The following is a 21,275-nucleotide window of genomic DNA, read 5'->3' as shown; positions in this document are numbered from 1 at the left end:
CTATTCTTGTGCAGAATTGATGCTTTGTTGTAGTTTTGTAGTTGTACATGTTTACACAGCCAGGAGTTATGGTCTGCAACACAGCTTCAAAGTATAATTTGAAGAGATTCAATAATAACTTTCACAATGGAATTTCTTGAATATCAGGGTTTTTGAGAGTGGACCCAAATGAATAAACACCACAAACACTGTGGACCTAACAGTCATTGCACAATTTTTGTTCACTGACTAATTTTATTCTTAAAGGTTAATGTCCGGCCCTCCCAAGGTGGAGAAAGTCCTCGTGAAGTAATCACAGACAATGGGAATATCCTCATCTCTGGCATGACCCCTGGGATAGATTATACTGTATCCATTACAGCACTTGTGGATAACCAGGAACAGGGGAGTCCCGTTGTCAAGAAGGTTGTAACAAGTAAGTCTCTCTGATCGCGGCCACTCTAAAGCAAGAGTGCGAGATAATCTTCTTGGGCTCATGGGGTAATTACAGTTAGACTTGTTCCTTTTGCCCTTGCCTGGCCAATTCCAGCCCTATCTGTCATGGAAAACTATGCACTCCTTTAATATGAGTTACATCTCCTACTTCTTTCACTCCAACATTGGTGGGCATGCTATGGTCTGCCTAGTTCTATGGCTTGCTATACTCCTCGTGATGCTATGTGCAAACCAGACTTTACTACCAAACCATTGGTAACCTGCCTACCTTGTACCAGATCTTGTCTGCTCGTCGTCCTGAGATGTTTCACTGAGCTGTGTTCCCAAATCTTAAAAGCTCCTAAGATCCACACATTTTGAAATTCTCATATCTAATAACCCCAGTGGAAATTAAACAAGCTGTTTTTTGTGCTGTTAATTGAGATGTTACCAAGCACTCTTATCAACTCCAAACCATCTTCCCCAAACTTCACACCAATGCCAAACCCCAACCTATAGTATATAAGACACGGGAATGCCTCTTTATGCATATTGCAAAATGGTGCCATGTGGTGGGATCAAACATGCCTCATAAATAAAGCAATTTCGGGTTGGCATTCTGTAAACTGAATTATTTTTGTGCTCATGCAGAAATCGCCCCACCAATCAACCTGCAAATTTATTCGGAAAGATTGGGGAAGAAAATGTATTGGGAAGAAGGACGGACACCAGGTAACGTCCACCAACAATTCAAATGGTTTACTTTGGGCATGGTTCGGGAATGGATTGAGCTTGGAATCTTATAGAAGTACCTTCAATATAACAGCATTGTCCTTGATCTAGGAGCTGTTCTGAATATCTGAAGCATTACACAGTAGCCTAGGTTTCAGAACCATCTTAGTCAATCCCCTCACCTCACAAAGCCCACGGCTGTGATCTCAAATCCAAGCCCAGGTATGTGTTTTAAAAGATTGGAGCAGGAATAGGCCATTTGACCCCTTGAGTATGCTCTGCCATTTTATAATTCCATGGTGGAGCTACTAACTCTGAACCTCTAGCACCAACCGCACCCCCTTCCATTCCTTTATTCAAAAATCTTGCTCTCCGATTCCCCCGTAGGTTTCACAAACCTATCCCCGGTCATTAGAAAACATTGAGTGTTATCAGTCAGACCATGTTTCTGGCCCACCATTTCCTGTCACATTCTACAGCTTCCTATCTTCACACCACCACCCTCCCCGCCAGGTTGCAATGCCAGTCAACAGGTCTTTGTATCACGCAGCTGCCTCCTTCCTCATTGCCGACCGTCAGCCAGAGGCCCTATCCAGATCCCTTCTACACCAACCACCATAGCCTGATGGATATTTAAACTTGTAACTTGCCCCTGTTCCTTCCCTCTATCTGGCAAGCCATATCGTGAAAAAGTGCTTTCTCTTGTTCTTCAATGTAATGACTATCCTTGCCTTCCCTGCACATGTATTCCAGAGATTGTGAGCCACGTAAGCTTTAATTCTCCATAATAAGACTACTGTAACCGATAAAAGTGACATGTGAAAAGTCCCAACTCTTTCATGAGCATCCTTTAAAAAGGAAGCTCCCCTACATGAATCAGCCTGGCTGATTGTGACTCTAGTCCACCTGCCTTTGGTTACATGGAACCATCGCACACAATAAGAATAAAATTGTTGAGACTCTGTAAATGATAAAGAACAGTCATTTCACTGCTTTGTGGGAACTTGCCATGTGAATATTGGCTGCCATGCATCCCCTCCATCACAACAGAGACCACCTTAAATAGTAATTCATTGACTTTGTGAGGATGATGAAGGTGCTATAGGAGTTTAAGCCTCGTCTTTCATTCCAGCATTCCTCAACTGTTTTAAAACAAGGCAGGACTCGCACACCATTTGTGCCGCCTCACAGAATCAATTGTCTGGCATCGGGATGCTTTTGGCCTCCAGATTCCCATCCCAAAGGGCCGACTGGAGACAAAAGGAACTGCTAATGCTGGAATCCTAGGTAGAACTCAAAATGCTAGAGTAACTCGGGAGGACAAGGATAGGTGGCCTTTCTATGTTTCTATGTTTCTATGTTTCTAACCCTTCTGCACACTGATTGTAGTAGGGGGCAGAAAGTTGAAAGATAGGTGGGTGAGGGATAAAGCCTAGCAAGTGATCGGTGGAAACAAGCAAGGAGGCTCTCTGATTGACAATGGATGGACAAAGAGATGAAAATGAGATGAAAGGATGACAGATGGGGATAAAAAGACAAAAGGGAGTGGAGAGTGAAATATAAATCCAGAGGGAGGGATATAGATGGAGGGGCCAAGGGATGAGGGGGAGAAAAACTGGGATAGTAGAAGACATTTTGATTAGTACTGATGTCTGGTTTGGGGGAGAAGGCAGGAGAATGGGGTTAGGAAGGAGAGATAGATCAGTAACGATTGAATGGCGGAGTAGACTTGACCTAATGCTTATGACCTTATGGCTTAGGAAATGGGTAGATCACAGGAGAAAAGAGGGGGAGTGGAAGGGAGCGTTTTACCTGAAATTGGAGATTTTGGTGCCCATTTGTAGGGTTGTAAGCTATCCAAGCCGGCTGTCAGTTTATCAGGGCGACAATCCCTCATGGATTAACTTCCCATTAACACGATTGGCAAATCCATTGAGAACAATCAGGTAATGGAAGGCCATAAATTAACACCCCTGTTCTTGAGTATTTTACATGATGAAATAAATCTGCCCTGCCATATTTTACTGAAATATTCTATATGTCTGTTTGCGTGTGTGTGCATTTGATCCAGGTGTCACGGGCTATCGAGTAACAGCTACTCCAAAACCAGGCCAACCTGGTAACATGATAGAGGAGATCCTGGAACCTCACATCACTTACTGGACCCTGGACAAATTGGCCCCTGGTGTTGAATATGACATCAGTGTTTTTAGCCTCAAGGGCCAGATGGAAAGTTTGCCATTAACCACGGAGATAACCCAAGGTAATTAAGACAGAGGCCTGGTCACATGATGGTTGTGTTTTGTCCTAAACATAGATTTGACAGAGACTGATACACTGCAAGATCCGACTAAGGCAGCCCCCTACCTTAGCTTCTGAACCACCACGCTTGCTTTCTCCCAACTCCACAACTGAAGTACTATATTTTCATGCTTAAAATGCAGATGCCAAGGCCACAAAATGGCTTCCATTGACAGCTGGGCTTATTTTATTTGCTTCAGATTTTTAAACCTCTGTCGCCTTGAGCTGTGCCTTTCACTAACTTTGATCATTGGCAATTGAAAGCTTTCCATTACGTTATAAAGGTGATATGAGGAAGATCTGAATGTTATTATATTGTCAAACAAGGCATCATCCAAAGTTTGGAGGCTGTTGAGAACAGTTGGAAAAAGGCAAGTGTGTTATAGTCTGTAATAGGTCTGCCCAACAGACCACTTGCTGCACCTCATTGTCTGACTATCTGCTCTTGAAGGAGAGGGTTGCCGGGCTGATGGCTATTTGTCGCATTTGTGAAGGATAGGTCTGTGCAGAACATTCCTTCAGCACCACTTTGTGGATGACACCCAGCAGATGGTTGAGCCATGGTAGAGTGGAAATCCCACACATTGACGTGGAAATATCTCCAAGAATTAAACCCCACAATAGCAGACTGCCTGTGTGGTAGACAGTCAGATAAACTGCAGATTCTGAAAACCCAAAATAAAAATGGTCAACGCTAGAAACTAGGTTAGGCAACCCCTGTGGAAAGAGAAAGAAAAGTTATAGTTGGTTCTGTTATAATGGCTTGTATTCCATCTGCACAATTAGGAGATCCTGTTGCATATCACCTTTTGAACGCTTGCAATTTTCACTCTTTACAAACTATATCACGCTGTGCTGCATTCAGATTTTTTTTGTTTTGCATCTTTAATGCTTCCTTGTTGCCATTCAACCGACCAGAAATCCCCCAACTCACTGACCTGACCTTCGTTGACGTAAGTGACACGACCATCGGCTTGAGGTGGACGCCGCTTAATTTTTCGGCCATTACTGGCTACCGCATCACTGTCATAGCGGCGGGGGAGACCGTTCCCATTTTTGAAGACTTTCTGAGCGCATCGACGGGATACTATACTGTGCACGGCCTGGAACCCGGAATTGATTACGACATCAGTGTCATCACCCTGATAGAGGGTGGTGGGAATGTTGCAACTACTCGGAAACAGCAAACCGGTGAATTTTTAAGCTAATTTTTCTCCTCATTCTAATACCCCCACCCAGCACTGCATTTTCTCGCGGAAAACAATGGACTCTCTTTGAGTGCGTCAGGCGCCGGGGTGGTTTTTCATCCACCTGCACTTTTTCCCCCCATCCAGCACTACCCAACCCTCCCCAAAGTGTGCATGACATGATGGTGGGCCTGAGATGTATATGTTTGGTTAATGCATGCAAGAGCGGCATTGGCCATGGCACCCGACAAAGGGGGTGCACATTTTAACGTAGGATCCGTGTCTTCACACAAAGTGCAGTGGAAATCTGCACCCCCAGGGGGGTGGGCATGGAGGGGCATTTGAAGATTGTGGAATCAGGGCGGCACAGTGGTGCAGCGGTAGAGTTGCCTTACAGCCAATACAGTCGGAGACCCGGGTTCGATCCCGACTACGGGCGCTGTCTACGAAGTTTGTACGTTCTCCCCGTGACCTGCGTGGGTTTTCTCCGAGATCTTAGTTTTCCTTCCACACTCGAAAGACATACAGGTAAATTGGCTTGGTAAATGTAAAAATTGTCCCTAGTGGGTGTGGGATAATGTTAAAATGCGGGGATCGCTGATCGGCGCGGACCCGGCGGGCCGAAGGGCCTGTTTCCACTCTGTATCTCTAAACTAAACTAAGATGGGGCTGGTCTTGTTTTGAGTGACTAGATGTCCCAATGGTAATTGAGGGCATGATCCAAGCAGTCCAATCCTGTTAAATCCTGAATTTAGGTAAAATTAGTAAAATCTCTCCTCCCAAGTGACTGACCCACCTGATGTGATACCACAGTTTTCATTCTTATCTCAGTCAGTCCCTGCTGTCCATACCCAATTCCAAGTTCCCACACCGAGTAAAAAGCATTCTTGAGCTGCTAGTTGAAATGCGATGCTTGAAAAAGGCTGAAAAGAGTAACTTTCAACCTTGCTGCGGAAGGTGATCTGTCCCCATCTCTCCTGCATTTGAGGTGGATGGGGCACACAACAGCTGGGGGAAGGATGGATAGGGTACTGAATGTGGGTTAGGTTTGAAAATGCACGACAGCTAAGAGTTTGGATGTGGTTTCCAGCTCCTTTCTGTGAAGACACGGTTCTGAAGGGGATATTTGTAACCACCCCTTCCGAATGCTTTCTTCCAAGGAAGGGAATGGGCCCAGTGTTTGGGTGTGTGTGCATGCAAACCCGACGATCTGTATCGGCATGTGTCTGTGTTGGTCGAGCTGCTTGTTCACACCTAGAGCTGTCAGTGACTGTGTCCATTCCCTCCTAGAGGTGCCATCTGCTACCAATATGCAGTTCACCAATGTGGATGCAGACAGCATGAGGGTCAGCTGGTCACCACCAGACTCCATCGACCTCTCCAACTTCATCGTACTTTACGGACCGGTGACAGATGAGGCTCACACCAACCTCACCATCCACTCAAGTGACAGCATGGTGGCCCTGACAGGTGGGAGCACAGCTTCAGGGGAGGTGCTGTACATGCATGTCAGTGTGTACACACACATGCTCATTTGTTGGTTTGTGTTTGTGAAGGTTTGAGTGAGTGTGTATCCAAGTGTGTGTGTTAGAATAAGTTTGTGTGTTTGTGCATAGAATCATTTCAGACATCGCAGCAGCCTCTGCAGTCTGTCTTTTTTTTTTTTGTCCCGTTTTGTCCTAGTTGGTTTTTAAATGTGTATGTGTGGGGGGCGGGGGGTGGGTGGGGGAAACTTTTAAATCTCTTTCCTGCACGGGGACCCGACCTTTTCCCTGTCTGGTCTCCGTTGTCGTTGGGGCCTAGCACCGTGGAGCGGCCTCCAACCGGAACGACCTGGGGGCTCAAGTCACGGAGCCTGCGGAGCTGCGGACCTATCATCGTGGAGCTGGCCAGCTTCGAAGCGTGGAGAGTTCGGAGCATGGAGAGCTGCGGTGGCGCGCGGCTGCGACCCGACTCCGGTGGATGGTGACACCGGGAGCTCGCGGGTCACCGGTGGAAGACTGCTTTGCGGGGCACCGGCAACGGCGACTTCTCCCGCCCGAATTGCGGGGTTGAAAGTGACCTGGAGCGGGGCCTTACATCGCCCGGCGAGGCTTTAAATGGCCGCGGACTTGCTAGCGCCCGCCGGGGGCTTTGACTTTGACATCGGGAGAAAAATGGAGAGCAGGGGAGAGACAAGACTTTGCCTTCCATCACAGTGAGGAGGAGATTCACTGTGATGGATGTTTGTGCAAATTGTGTTGGTGTGTGTCTTGGTTCTTTTCTTGTATGACTGCAGAAAACAAATTTCGTTTGAACCTCATGTGAGGTTCAAATGAAAAATAAATGGTATTGTATTGTAATTTGTATGAGTATAGAATGGTGTGGGTATGTGTATAGAATGGTGTGTGTAGCCATATGTGTGTAGACTTGTGTTATCCATGTCTTTAAATTTTTGTTTAAGTAATTTTTCAGTGGAGAGAGGAAATTTATTGCATTAGAGCACTGGACAGTGTCTTATTGTCTGGTTCTGCCTCACTCCCTCTCCCACCGGTGTAGTGAGTTCAGGATATCACAGTTACACCAACCACACCAACATGGTGGCCTAGTTAAAAGCACTGGGACTTAATTTCTGGGAGACAGTGACAAAGCCACATGATGAATGCCTGCTTGGCCCAGTGATCTCACTGCTACACAGACCTTGAAACAGAATTCCCTGGCTGAAGCCCTCCATTATGAGAGTCCTAAACTTTGTCCTGTCACATACAGTGTGATCCCCAACCCCTGCTTTGTGCACCAGCTCATGTCAGTCCACCAGTTTCACCTTCCTGATGGAGCAACTTGTCCATAGGTACATGGTGTCAGATCATCTGGGAGCTCATTTACAGGTATCCGGCCGCTGTCTAGGCACCCTTGGTTTGATGTACTCTAATGAGATTGTCTGTTCCTCAGATCTCCAGCCTGGTACTAACTACATGGTGCATATTATCTGCGTAATTGGTGAGAGTCAAAGCGCCCCATTGATTGGAACCCAGCAAACAGGTAACTATTGTTCCAGGCCTCAAATGTGTACAATGGATTGCATTATAATAAGGGATGATTAGAAGTCATTATCATTGTCTGATATTGTTCATTTTAAAGGCCAAGTGAAAAAACATGGGGGTTTGGATCACCCTTGGTTCTGCAGAATGTCCCCTTGTTGCTTTCAATGGAACCGCTCTTCTGCATCAATACAAACACATATCTGTAATCTTGCATCCCATCAAACCTCACTGTCTTTTTAAAGATCTCCCCCAGCTGTTCTTAGAGGGGAAAAGCCCAGAAATTCAGGGCTGATGCAGCTTCTCAGCTAAATCTCCCCCCTAAATCTTTATTCCGGAGGCCCCAAGAACGTGTGCAGGTAGTTATTCCCAACAGTGCCACAAGCATTTGACTTAATAACAGACATTTTCCACTCTGCTCCACTTTCTCTGTTAATTTCCCATGAGCAAGGGTTGCCGAGAAGCGAGGAGTTTGTAATCCAGCGTGTGAGCTGTTTGACAAGCAGACAATTCCAAGTGCAGTTGCTGCAGAAACTGAAGGGAAACGAGGCCCAGATTTGATGGCAGTGTGTGTCAAGTGAGGAGCCATAGTGCCCCCTGGTGAACACCGATATATGCTGATGCTGGGTGTGGACTCCAGGCCTGCATTCTACCCCAACTATGCGCCACTCACATCTTTCTCAGGGTGCCAGCTGTACTACAGTTACGTTTAAAATCCATGGCTGTGGACAGCTGGAGACTGATCCAAATATCTCAGTCTAAATCTCAGCAATTCCATGTATATTCCTTATTTTCATAACTCTTGGCTCGGAGGGGTCTACAAACATAGATCCTGCACTATCATTGCTACTGTATTGTCCATGATGTTATTGCATTATGAAGCAGATTCAAGGCACCACCAAGTGGCTATTGCTGTTCTTAAGTCATATGCTCATATGTTACATTTAGTAACCTGTATGTCGGGGGAAAAAAACAAAATGCTAGAGACATTCAGCATGGCAGACAGCATCTTTAGACTAACAGCACAGAAACAGGTCCTTTGGCCTTCGAGTCCATGCCGACCAGCGATCACCCTGTCCACTAGGGATAATTTTACAACTTACCAATGGCAATTAACCTACAAACTTGTAAGTCTTTGAAGTGCAGGAAGAAACTGAAGCACCCAGAGAAAGACAAACGTGGTTACAGGGAGGAAGTACACACTCTGTACAGACAGCACCCATAGTCGGGATCGAACACGGTTCTCTGGCGCTGTAAGGCAGTAACCAATGTTGTGCCGCTCTGTGGAGAGAAAACGTTTGGGTATATTCCGAAGAAGGGTCTCTTCCTCTGTTTTTCTCACCATAGATGCAGCCTGAACTGCTGAGTTGCCAGTATTCGCTCTTTTTCTTTCAAATTTCCAGCATCTACAGCTTTATGATTTTGAAGAGATACTTAATTTGGTAGAAGATACTTAGGTGGGAGATGACACTAGATAAAGGGTTTCATGTTTTAGCCTGCTTTAACCCTTGCTTTTTATCTTTGTCACAGCCATCGACTCTCCAAGTGACATTCAGTTCTCTGATATCACCACCAACTCCTTCACTGTGAACTGGCTTCCACCAAAGGTCCATGTCACTGGCTTCAAAGTACAGGTGCAGCTTGAGAAAGGGGGCGCAGTGAAGACTGAGCGGGTGCCAACTACCCGCACATCCCACCACCTGACCAACCTACTGCCCGGCTCGGAGTACATTGTCAGCATCTCGGCCTTGAGCCGCACGCACGAGAGTTTGCCTGCGATCGGACAGCAATCCACCAGTAAGTGTAGGGCACCCATCTGTGTGGGTGTTTGGTTCAGACACTGTGCTGTGTGTTGGGATTCTCTGCAGCCTTGATGGTGGTAGGTGGGCCTCAGGGTAGGGCCACAGGTTAGCTGTGCTTTGCCAAAGGATTTTCCAGCTGGATAAAATTGTTCTCTAGGGGGTGGGAGGTTGTTGTGGATGTATGGGGTCTGGAAACACCACTATCCTTTAGGCTGACATAAAATAAATCAAGCCAACGCATTGATGCATTCCTAGGTTAAATAACTGGGCAGCTCCCGGCGGGAAACCCAGACATCTTGATTCCTTCTTGGGTGAAGGTGGGGGTTCTGTGATGCCTCTTGTAGTCAAATAGCTTGTCCTCTCCTGAGCAATGGCAACTGAGAACAACTGGAAAGTGCAATGAGTGAAGATATGATTTGTCTACATGGAAAAAAAACAGGTGTAACTCGGCAGGTCAGGAAGCATCTCTGGGGAACCTGGATAGGTGACATTTCGGGTCGAGACCACTTCTTCAAAGATGTTGCCTGACCTGCTGAGTTTCTCCAAGCACTTTGTCTGTTTTAGTAAACTAGCATCTGCAGTTCCTTGTTTCTATATTTGTCTATGTGACACCCCCTACTGTCAAATAACTGCCTTAGTAATGGTCTGGCCAAGGACTGGCCTCTTTATTGGCACTTTGAGCACTGCAGAAAACACGCGTGATATTGCGACCATGATGAATTGTGACCATGAGGTTAAGACTGTACCATTCAGACAGGATATCAGGAGGTACATTAAAGATTCTGGGCAACTTTGAAGAGCCAAAGAAGGTTTGCAAATCAAATTTATCACTCAGCCAATGTCACTGAAACAAGCGGTCTCACGTTTGGGCAGGTGAGAACATGATGTGCACCTACCTCTACATTGTTTGCAGGATTTACCAGGCTGATTTCGTTGCGAGTAAAATAGTCAGGGTAGGGTGTTGAACATTTAACACTGATTAATTCCACTGTTTTTTCTCCTTCCAAACCCATTCCCTGCTCTGCAGTCTCAGACTCCCCAACCAACTTGGAATTCACCAAGTCTACAACTGACAGCCTAACCATCAGTTGGACCCCACCACCCTTGACTGTCAAATACTACCGCATCGCCTATGGAGAGACTGGTAGGTCCTGGCTTAATCCCCAAGCGACCTGTCGGCAGAACATTCCTTCATCTAATGTCATCAATGGCGACTGAATACCGTCTTTGCTGCCTTAGGGAATCTCGAACTAGAACACCAATCTGGCACCGCACTACACCCGGATTGTGGGTGCAACAAATGCAAGCAAGGCCAATACTCGACCCAATTAGGGTAAAACCTTGGGGACTTTGAACCTAATGAGTGTGCTGCGATATTGAATCTAGCTCGTGCCCAGAGTGCCTACTGGAGGGAGAGGGTGGATATTGTCACACCTTGGTTTTGTGGAAAGTTGGAGAGTGTTAGCAGGGATGGAGGTAATTGGGAAGATGGAAATCCTTAAAGCCCTGTCCCACGGTACGAGTTCATTCCAAGAGCTCTCCCGAGTTTGCCCTGATTCGAACTCGGAGATTTACAGTAATGACCACTCGTCGGTACTCGGGGCTCTCGTGGCCATTTTTCAACATGTTGAAAAATCTTCACGAGTCTTCCCGAGCTTACCTGCCATTAGCGAGTCTTCCCGAGTACCTGCCGTTAGTGTTACGAGCCGCTAAGAGACGTCCCCGAGCTCCGATGTACCCGCTACGTTCATTCTCTGTGCTTACCACGAGTTTGATTATTTTTAAACTCGGGAGAGCTCTTCAAATGAACTCGTACCGTGGGACAGGGCTTTTACATTTTGGCAGATCACAAAATAAACCTTTAACTGCCTTTTGGCGGCCCTCTAGTGGTTGATGAAAGCTAGTACACAACTCTGATCCATTGACCTGAAAGCCTCAAACAGGCTGTAGTGTGGGCCTGGACCTCATAATATGGTTGCAGTGACCTTGAATTGTATCTTAGATGTCCATTCAAGGCATGTGATATGAGTTTTCGCTCACTGTATATGTGAAATAAACAAGATCACACAGTTTCGCATTGACAGTTTCTAGCCCGGTGTTACAGTCCCTGCTTCATTATTTTCTCCTAATTCCCCCCGCCCCACAACAGGAAGCCACAGCCCAGTGCAGGAGAAGACGGTGCATGGATCTGACTCAACGACCACCATCACCAACCTCCGCCCAGACACCCAGTACACTGTCACTGTGTATGCAGTCACCGGCCGAGGTGACAGTCCGGCAACCAGCAAACCCGTTGTGGGCACCGACTGGACAGGTAGGAGGATGGTAACATAGGAGGCCTTGCAGCCCACCGGGTCTTGTCAGCTCCCACTAGTCCTGCTGCTTATGCTCTCTCGCATGTCCATCAACTCTCCCAGGATACTTTATGCTACCCGCTCGCACAAGGAGCAATTTAAAATGACCAATTAACCCAGCCAACATCCTGTTTTTGGAAATCTAGTCCAGAGAGGATAGATTTTTTGGGAAAATATAACACCCATGTAACACCTGAATAACTGTGCATAGTTCCTTGAAGGTGGAATCTCATATAGATAGGGTGGTAAAAAAAGCTTTTGGTATGCTAGCCTTTATAAATCAGAGCATTGAGTATAGAAGCTGGGATGTAATGTTAAAATTGTACAAGGCATTGGTGAGACCAAATCTGGAGTATGGTGTACAATTTTGGTCGCCCAATTATAGGAAGGATGTCAACAAAATAGAGAGAGTACAGAGGAGATTTACTAGAATGTTGCCTGGGTTTCAGCAACTAAGTTACAGAGAAAGGTTGAACAAGTTGGGTCTTTATTCTCTGGAGCGCAGAAGGTTAAGGGGGGACTTGATAGAGGTCTTTAAAATGATGAGAGGGATAGACAGTTGACGTGGATAAGCTTTTCCCACTGAGAGTAGGGAAGATTCAAACAAGAGGACATGACTTGAGAATTAAGGGACAGAAGTTTAGGGGTAACATGAGGGGGAACTTCTTTACTCAGAGAGTGGTAGCGGTGTGGAATGAGCTTCCAGTGGAAGTGGTGGAGGCAGGTTCGATGGTATCATTTAAAAATAAATTGGATAGGCATATGGATGAGAAGGGAATGGAGGGTTATGGTATGAGTGCAGGAAGGTGGGACTAAGGGAAAATAATTGTTCGGCGCGGACTTGTAGGGCCGAGATGGCCTGTTTCCGTGCTGTAATTGTTACATGGTTATACCACAAGGAAGCCCATGTAGTCACCGGTTGAGGTCAGGATTGAACTTGGGTCGTTAGAACCGAAGCAGGAATACTATCTGCTGCACCACCATGTCTCCGCAATGGTGTTTATCTGTGATGGTGTTATAAACCGATGGAGTACATACAGTAAGATAACCTTTGGCAGGTTCTCCAATAATAATAATAATAATATATTTTATTGTCATTGCACATAAGTGCAACGAGATTTGGGTTTGCAGCTTCCATCCGATGTCATAACTTAAATAACTAATAAAATTTAGATTTAGATACCCCGAGAAACATGGTTTGTAAAAATGATGGATATTTGAAAGATCTATCCCTCATTGCTGGCAGATGATGGGAAGCGGCTGTAAAGTTTGAAGCGGCTGTAAAAGGACAGCGCCTCTGGGGGGGAGAGAGTTCCTTTCACAGCGTGTGGGGAGTTGGCCCGGGAAGGGAAGTAGCTCGGATGGCTGTGAGTGGCCGGCGGGACCGGACAGCGGAACTGGCCGCCACCGCAACGCCTTCTGCCGCCCCCGCCAGCCACAGTGTCCTTCCGCACAGGCGCAACCGGTGGAGGTGGAGGTGGTGGTTAGTCGGTAGCTACTGGGCGGAAGGCTGGCTGCTCCGTCCCGCCCCGTTCCGTCCCGCGACCTGGATGCTACAGCCAGTTCCGGAGCACGCAGGCAATGTTGCCAACCCCTGGACTAAACCAAACCCTTGACCCTGTCCCGCCGTCCTTTTTTCAATATGTAGCAATTTCATTGCCGGGAAACACGGTATATATCTATTTTCTCTACCTTACCTTTCACCACACAAACATTTTTGCCTCAAATCTTTACCCATCTCCACTTTGAAACTAGCTATAGACTCGTGTGTGTGTGTGTGTGTTGCCCTTTCATCATATTCCTCATTCGGCAGAAACAATTCCACAATTCCCCTCTGAACCGTTTACTTTTAATCTGCATTATTATTTAATGTAAATTCAGTAGACAGACTATCTGGTTATTAAGCAACAGAACGCTGGAAGAACTCAACGGGTGAAGCAGTATCTTTTGAGGGAAAAGCTGTAAGTCAACACTTTGGATTGAGAGCAGTAAATGAAAGCACAGGAGATTGCAAATGCTGAAATTTGGACCAAACAAATGGAGAGCTGGTGGAAGAATGAAGAGGAGTAGGCAGCATCTGTGGAGGGAAATGGGCAGTTTTGGGTCAGGACCTCCACAGGTGCTGCTCAACTCACTTTCTTTCAACATTCTGTTTTGTAATCCAGATTTCAGCAACTGTACTCTCTTGTCTTCACACTATCTATTCTTATAAGAAGAACAACATTCTTGTGGGGCTTGAACCTAAAACATTAACTATTTCTCTATCCAGCATAACCTCTGCCTGCTGTTTAGATGAGAAGCATGATGTTTCCCCTGTTATGGGGTTTCTAGAACTGCGGGGGGGTCACAGACAAAATAAATGGTCAGCCATTCAGGATTTAGTTGAGAAGAAATACCTTTGCTCAGAGCGTGGTGAATCTTTTTAATTCTCTACACAAGAAGATGGAGGCTGTCGATAAATGTATTCAGGGCAGAGCTTGATAGGATCTTGTACATATTAAGAGAATGGAGGTTATGAAGTTAGTGCAGGAACATAGCACTGATATAAAAGGTGATCTAATTGAATTGAATTGGGAGGCAGGCATGAGAGGCCAAATGGCCTACACCTGATTAGTTTTTCCTGCTAGAAAACTGAAAAAAGCAGTAGGTGCTGGAAACACAGCAGGTCAGAAAGAATGAGGTGGTTTTAATCCTGTTTCTTATGATTTGCTGCTGTCAAAAATGAGTGTCATATTATTTTGTCCCTCTGATAACTAGTCCAAACAGGTTGAGTCATGGAAACAGGTTGGAGGTTAGGAATCCTGCCCTGAGAATCACACTGTGTGCTGCTTGCAAGTATTTTCCAGACAGGGTGAAGAGGCCTTTGACTGGGGGTGGAGTACTTCACCCAGTTGCGTCTATTTTGGAGAATAGCTTTCCTGGTTTGGCATGGCTTTTAGGTGTAAAGCCAGGACAAGCCCGATAGCAGCTTTGTGGAGATGGGATTGGGAGCACAACAAAATAGCTGATGGTGCCCACCGCTGTCCAGCAAGTCATTTGGCCATGTCTTAAACCACCATTTCTCGGGCGTCTCCAAGCTGCTCCTGGGACGCGAGTGGCGTGAGGGTAACCACCTCTTTACCTGAGAATCTGCCCTTCCTACAGATCGAAGCGGGACGAAGGTGGAGATGGGGGAAAACAACAAGCTGACCATCAGCTGGAACACCCCACCTATTGCACCAGTTAATGGTTACAGGATCACCGGCGTACCGTTGAACGGGGATGGCCAGGAATTAACTTGGACTGCAACATCAGGCACGTCTCCAGTCTGCTCGACCGCGAACTATTGGGGGGCGAGGGTGTCGGGTTTGTTAGTGTGACTCATGCCATTTGTCTGGTGTTTATATCTGCGTCATGTTTTTAAGTGGCTTTATGTTGTTGCCCCTACAAGGGTCACTCCTTCATGAGTGGAGGTAAAGGAACTGATACATGGAAAGGCTTGGGGAATGGCTTGTGCTTTTTTATTCCTATTTTAGGATCCCTCAGTCTGGCAGGAAGCAAAAGGGAGCCGTAGACAAGTTATACATTAATTCAATGTAAGAGGCCAGACAGGTAAGCCTGGTGAACTCATGGCATGGATAGGCCCATGGAACTGTCTGAGGGAGGACACACCTGACAGATCTCTGATTCTGGTACAAATGCTCCAGGAGGGGTAGAGGTGGAGGAGTTATGTTTTTGATCAAGGAGTACGTCACAGTGGTAATTAGACAGGATATGCATGGAGCATTGTCCAATTAGGCTATGTGGGTGGAACTGAAAAATAAGAAGGGAATGATCCTTTGATGAGATTGTATCAGAGCCCCCACCCACCACGAATAGGAGCAGGAGTTAGTGGAAGAAATATGTAGGGAGGTCACAGATAGTGCAAGAATAATAGGATACTGGACAAGTTCTGACATGCCAATAATCTGTCCCCCGCACACACACACTGTTGATCCAGACCTAGAAGATTTTCCAAAATACTGGAGGTTACTCATTACCCCAACACCCTTTTTTTAACGTGTACTTACAATAAACTTTCCTTTGAAACAAGTAAGTTTAGTTTAAAGTCTTAAACCACAGGGCTTGGTGAGTTAAAAGGGAGTGTGGCGAAGGGTTGAAATATTAAAAGCGAACAAGGAAAACGGAGGCCCGTAAGTTTAAAGGGATGAATGGGTAATGGGGCACGGTGATAGGAAATGGGGCCTGCTGGGTTAAAGCAGGCATGAAGAATGAGGGTGAAGAGTGTTTGAGGATTGGAAAAGAGGCTGTCTGATGGGAGTTGGGACAGTATGAGAGAGCTGATCATTTGATGTCCTACGGATTAACTCCAGTCAGAAAAGGCAGCCAAAATATGGCAGCTCCTGACAGAAGGGGATTAACATGGGAACCTTTTCAAATGGGCAGGCAATTAATGAAAATGGTTGGCTCTGGAACTTAGAATAGTTCGTGGCATGAACACCGAGAAGTACAATGGAATTTTCAGACGGAATGTCACCTTTCTATGACGTCTACTTTCAGGTCAGAACCACTTCACTCTCGATGGCATGTCGCCAATGGTCCGGTACATGATCAGTGTGTACGCTCTGGGAGAGCATGGGGAGAGCACACCCCTCATTGTGTCAACAGTCACCGGTAGGTGCTTTGGAAAGTGTGCGATACTGAGCATGGTGGGAGTGTTACAAAGCACCCAAGTGATTGGGTCAACTGAACATTGCAGACAGCCCCTTGGCTAGTCCTTGGCTAGCCATGGTTTATAAGTGTCTTAAGCAGGCTTGCTCTCTCTCTCTCTCTCTCTCTCTCTCGCCATTTCGGCTTCACCTTTGATCAGCGGGAGTGGGCTTGCTAGACAAGGAATTAACAGATGGGCGTTAGCTGGGATCCAATGCCAGAGGGGAGTGTGCAGGAGAGGACGGAACCTCTAATGTTGAAGCCCTGGTTCCTGTGAGGGGACCCTGGTCCCTACGATGCAACAAGAAGTTGGTCGCAAAGCCCTTCCTTGACCCTAGAATGCAGCCTGGTTCCTGGCAGATTGAGTCTGGTCCCTACCGGAGAGGCCAGGTTGCTGGTGATGTGGAGTTGGCCTCACTGAAATCTAAACTAGACACTGATTGAGATCGGTGAGAGCCTGCCCTTTTGGTGTTCCTTGTTCTCAAACGTGAAAGGAGATCCAGTATTTTACACCCAACTGCTGTTATCCTGCCAGATATTTGGTTACCTATTGATGTTTCCTGGCACTTTGCTTTGCTTTAAAAAGGCACTTTTACACCAGACACCCTCCCTGAACAAGTCTAGCACTGGCTTTCAGATGGACTGCAGGGTCGAAGCCCTTCCCTTCCATTGATCAGCTGTGTAGAATTTTGATGTGGAATGCCAATGCTTTGCAGAGAAGGGGAAAACAAATGTGCAGGAGTGGTCTGTAACTGTTTGGGATGGGGTGGGCACTGGAAAGGGCTGCCTCATAATCACAACAATATTCCTGTTGAATTTTGGGTGGTCTCTTTCCTCGAGCCATGATCCAGCCCCGGCACAAACTATGCAGAGCATCCTTAGGTCCCAAGAGAAGACGTTACACAATTTTTGTTGCTTCCTCTTATTTCTCACCTGGCAGTCCACGCCCAACCACTGTCCTTTATGGATGTAGAGGAGGATTCCATGTGTCTGCAGTGGGAGAGTCCGGACAGCAAGGTCATTCCCTACAAAGTAATCTACTTCAATCCCGTGGATGGAGAATGTATAATCACACCCACCTCCCACTCCAAGGATAACTCCATCCAGCTGACTGGCTTGCACCCAGGCATGGAGTACACAGTGCGGGTGTACAGTACAACTGGAGACCAGAACATCCCCATTTTTATGCTACAGATTGGCATCTACAGCTGATGAGGGCTTGAATCGGGCACGGGGCTTGTTCTCGCGGAGACCCAGGACCGTTGGAGACAGCGGTGGAGGGTCAGAGCGGTGAGGGCTTGAATCGGGCACGGGGCTTGTTCTCGCGGAGACCCAGGACCGTTGGAGACAGCGGTGGAGGGTCAGAGCGGTGAGGGCTTGAATCGGGCACGGGGCTTGTTCTCGCGGAGACCCAGGACCGTTGGAGACAGCGGTGGAGGGTCAGAGCGGTGAGGGCTTGAATCGGGCACGGGGCTTGTTCTCGCGGAGACCCAGGACCGTTGGAGACAGCGGTGGAGGGTCAGAGCGGTGAGGGCTTGAATCGGGCACGGGGCTTGTTCTCGCGGAGACCCAGGACCGTTGGAGACAGCGGTGGAGGGTCGGAGCGGTGAGGGCTTGAATCGGGCGCGGGGCTTGTTCTCGCGGAGACCCAGGACCGTTGGAGACAGCGGTGGAGGGTCAGAGCGGTGAGGGCTTGAATCGGGCACGGGGCTTGTTCTCGCGGAGACCCAGGACCGTTGGAGACAGCGGTGGAGGGTCAGAGCGGTGAGGGCTTGAATCGGGCACGGGGCTTGTTCTCGCGGAGACCCAGGACCGTTGGAGACAGCGGTGGAGGGTCAGAGCGGTGAGGGCTTGAATCGGGCACGGGGCTTGTTCTCGCGGAGACCCAGGACCGTTGGAGACAGCGGTGGAGGGTCAGAGCGGTGAGGGCTTGAATCGGGCACGGGGCTTGTTCTCGCGGAGACCCAGGACCGTTGGAGACAGCGGTGGAGGGTCAGAGCGGTGAGGGCTTGAATCGGGCGCGGGGCTTGTTCTCGCGGAGACCCAGGACCGTTGGAGACAGCGGTGGAGGGTCAGAGCGGTGAGGGCTTGAATCGGGCACGGGGCTTGTTCTCGCGGAGACCCAGGACCGTTGGAGACAGCGGTGGAGGGTCAGAGCGGTGAGGGCTTAAATCGGGCACGGGGCTTGTTCTCGCGGAGACCCAGGACCGTTGGAGACAGCGGTGGAGGGTCGGAGCGGTGAGGGCTTGAATCGGGCGCGGGGCTTGTTCTCGCGGAGACCCAGGACCGTTGGAGACAGCGGTGGAGGGTCGGAGCGGTGAGGGCTTGAATCGGGCGCGGGGCTTGTTCTCGCGGAGACCCAGGACCGTTGGAGACAGCGGTGGAGGGTCAGAGCGGTGAGGGCTTGAATCGGGCACGGGGCTTGGTCTCGCGGGGACCCAGGACCGTTGGAGACAGCGGTGGAGGGTCAGAGCGGTGAGGGCTTGAATCGGGCACGGGGCTTGTTCTCGCGGAGACCCAGGACCGTTGGAGACAGCGGTGGAGGGTCAGAGCGGTGAGGGCTTGAATCGGGCACGGGGCTTGTTCTCGCGGAGACCCAGGACCGTTGGAGACAGCGGTGGAGGGTCAGAGCTTACCAAATCCCGTGACGTTCCACACTCCATAGGGAGGGTTTCTGGGGAAGCCGCTGATTGGTGGGAGCAGACTAGAGGAAGCAGCTGATTGGGTGCAACCTCAGGTTAGCATTTCTGCTTTTTGGTTAAGGGTACAGTGATTTAGTAAGGGTACAGTGAGCTAAGGGAGGCTAGGGAAGCGGAAAATCAAAATGTGACAGGAGGATCCAGAATGTGTGAAGATAAAGCTCTAGATGTAAAAGGGGCAAAAACGGAAGGAAGGGTAGTAAAAATCATCTGAAAGTGCTTTATCTAAATGCGCTGTACACGGTATTAGTGAGACCACATTTGGAATACTGTGTACAGTTCTGGGGTCCATACTTAAGAAAGGATGTACTAGCCCTGGAGGCAGTGCAGCGAAGGTTTACAAGATTAATTCCTGCAATGAGGGGATTGACATATGAGGAAAGGTTAAGTAAGCTGGGACTCTACTCTTTGGAGTTTAGAAGAATGAGAGGCGATCTCATTGAAACGTATAAGATCGTGAGGGGCCTTGATCGGGTGGATGCACCGAGGATGTTCCCAATGATCGGGGAGGCTAGAACTAGGGGACATAGTTGCAGAGTGAGGGGGGGCTCTTTTAAAACTGAGATGAGGAAGAACTTCTTCACCCAGAGGGTGGTTAGTTTGTGGAATTCACTGCCCCAGGGAGCAGTGGAAGCAGAAACGTTAAATTTATTTAAGTCAAAAATAGATGGTTTTTTAGCTGCCAAGGGGATAAGGGGCTACGGGGAGAGGGCAGGGATATGGACCTAGGTATGGTTAGTATAGTAGACCTGAGTGATCTCCTGGACAAGTGTCGATCGCCTGGATTGGGGTCGGAGAGGAATTTCCCGGATTTTTTTCCCAATTTGGACCTGGGTTTTTATCCGTTTTTTTGCCTCCCCCAGGAGATCACGCGGTTCTTGGGGTGGAGAGGGGTGATAGCGGTATAGAGGGGAGGGTAGTGTCTTGTGTTCTGTGTCTTGTGTCTACTGTTTGTGGGTAAGTGTGTCTGTTTAGTGTTCAGCCATGAGTGAATGGCGGTGCGGGCTCGACGGACCTGATGGTCTACTCTCGCACCTACTTTCTATGATTCTATGATTCTATGATGATCTGTAAGCAACTGATGGTGAAACTAAGGTTCTCAAATTAGCTGCCCATGACCTATAGCACAGGGATGAGTGCACATCAGAAGTCCTTTGTTGGTTAGAAAGCACTTGTGCTTCATAATCTTGCTAGGGGTGAGGAATAAATGTAACTCCCTTTCTTTCTTACCTTGCAGCCATTCCAGCACCAACCGATCTTGAGTTTATGCAAGTCACTCCAACAAGTATGACGATAAGCTGGCATGCTCCTGCTGACCCAGTGACTGGTTATATTGTGATAGTGAGTCCAAGGAAGGTGACAGGTCCAAGCCAGAAACTGACCTTTGGCCCAGATAACACCAGCGCCACACTCTCTGGCCTCATGGTAATTCCGCCCCATCCCTGCAAAGACCATTGTTGATTTGTTGTGTCAAAAGTCCTGTTCCATTCTGTGTCATTGCTATGGACTCACCTGCATAATCTTATTTTTAAACGCAGGTTGCGACGAAGTACGACATTATGGTTTACTCCGTCAGAGATACCATGACGAGTAATGCCTTGCAGGGAATCAAAGCAACACTAGACGGTGAGTCATCTACTTCATCCTAACTCCTGCTTATGTCCACGGAACCTTACCTCCAATTCCACTCTTCTTCCCACTGCCTTTTCTCATTGTCTTGTGAAACTCTCAGCCTCCAGGACTTGACTGTTACCTGCTGGTTTATACCCACAATAACCTTGAGCATGCCCTCATGTCTCCCCAAACCTCAAATCTCTGCTACCCACTCCAGCTTGCCGCCCTCCTCCAACTTTGGCCTCTTGTATATCCGTGATTTCCGTCATTCCACTTGTTTGGCATCAATGCCTTTGGTTGCCATGGTTCTCAAACTGCCCCTTCACTCATCTAAGAACCGCAGCAAAAACATCTACATCTACTCGTCCATGCCCCCAGTCACCTCCCATTGTGCATGAATCAGCATGTCCGGTAACAACTCACTGAGGGCTTAACCATGTACCTGACAGCTGATGTTGCACCC

The 21,275-nt window shown here is 47.9% G+C and overlaps 1 protein-coding gene across 1 annotated transcript in view; it reads left to right on the top strand.

The window, feature by feature from the left end:
* Positions 1-21,275, top strand: part of fn1 (fibronectin 1) — a 94,990-nt gene that overhangs the window by 50,702 nt on the left and 23,013 nt on the right. Inside the window, exons 24-36 of the mRNA XM_033023497.1 lie at positions 247-415; positions 1,066-1,146; positions 3,218-3,409; positions 4,366-4,638; positions 5,925-6,104; positions 7,566-7,655; positions 9,185-9,451; positions 10,484-10,600; positions 11,606-11,770; positions 14,955-15,104; positions 16,350-16,463; positions 20,436-20,623; positions 20,737-20,824. Coding sequence (XP_032879388.1) covers positions 247-415; positions 1,066-1,146; positions 3,218-3,409; positions 4,366-4,638; positions 5,925-6,104; positions 7,566-7,655; positions 9,185-9,451; positions 10,484-10,600; positions 11,606-11,770; positions 14,955-15,104; positions 16,350-16,463; positions 20,436-20,623; positions 20,737-20,824 — 2,074 coding nt within the window. The remainder of the gene's footprint in view (positions 1-246; positions 416-1,065; positions 1,147-3,217; positions 3,410-4,365; positions 4,639-5,924; positions 6,105-7,565; positions 7,656-9,184; positions 9,452-10,483; positions 10,601-11,605; positions 11,771-14,954; positions 15,105-16,349; positions 16,464-20,435; positions 20,624-20,736; positions 20,825-21,275) is intronic.

The sequence above is a fragment of the Amblyraja radiata genome, chromosome 7 (assembly GCF_010909765.2).
Source record: "Amblyraja radiata isolate CabotCenter1 chromosome 7, sAmbRad1.1.pri, whole genome shotgun sequence".
Lineage (NCBI taxonomy): Eukaryota > Metazoa > Chordata > Chondrichthyes > Rajiformes > Rajidae > Amblyraja > Amblyraja radiata.
Note: the sequence above shows the minus strand (reverse complement) of the source record. Positions and strands in the feature narration are given on the sequence as shown.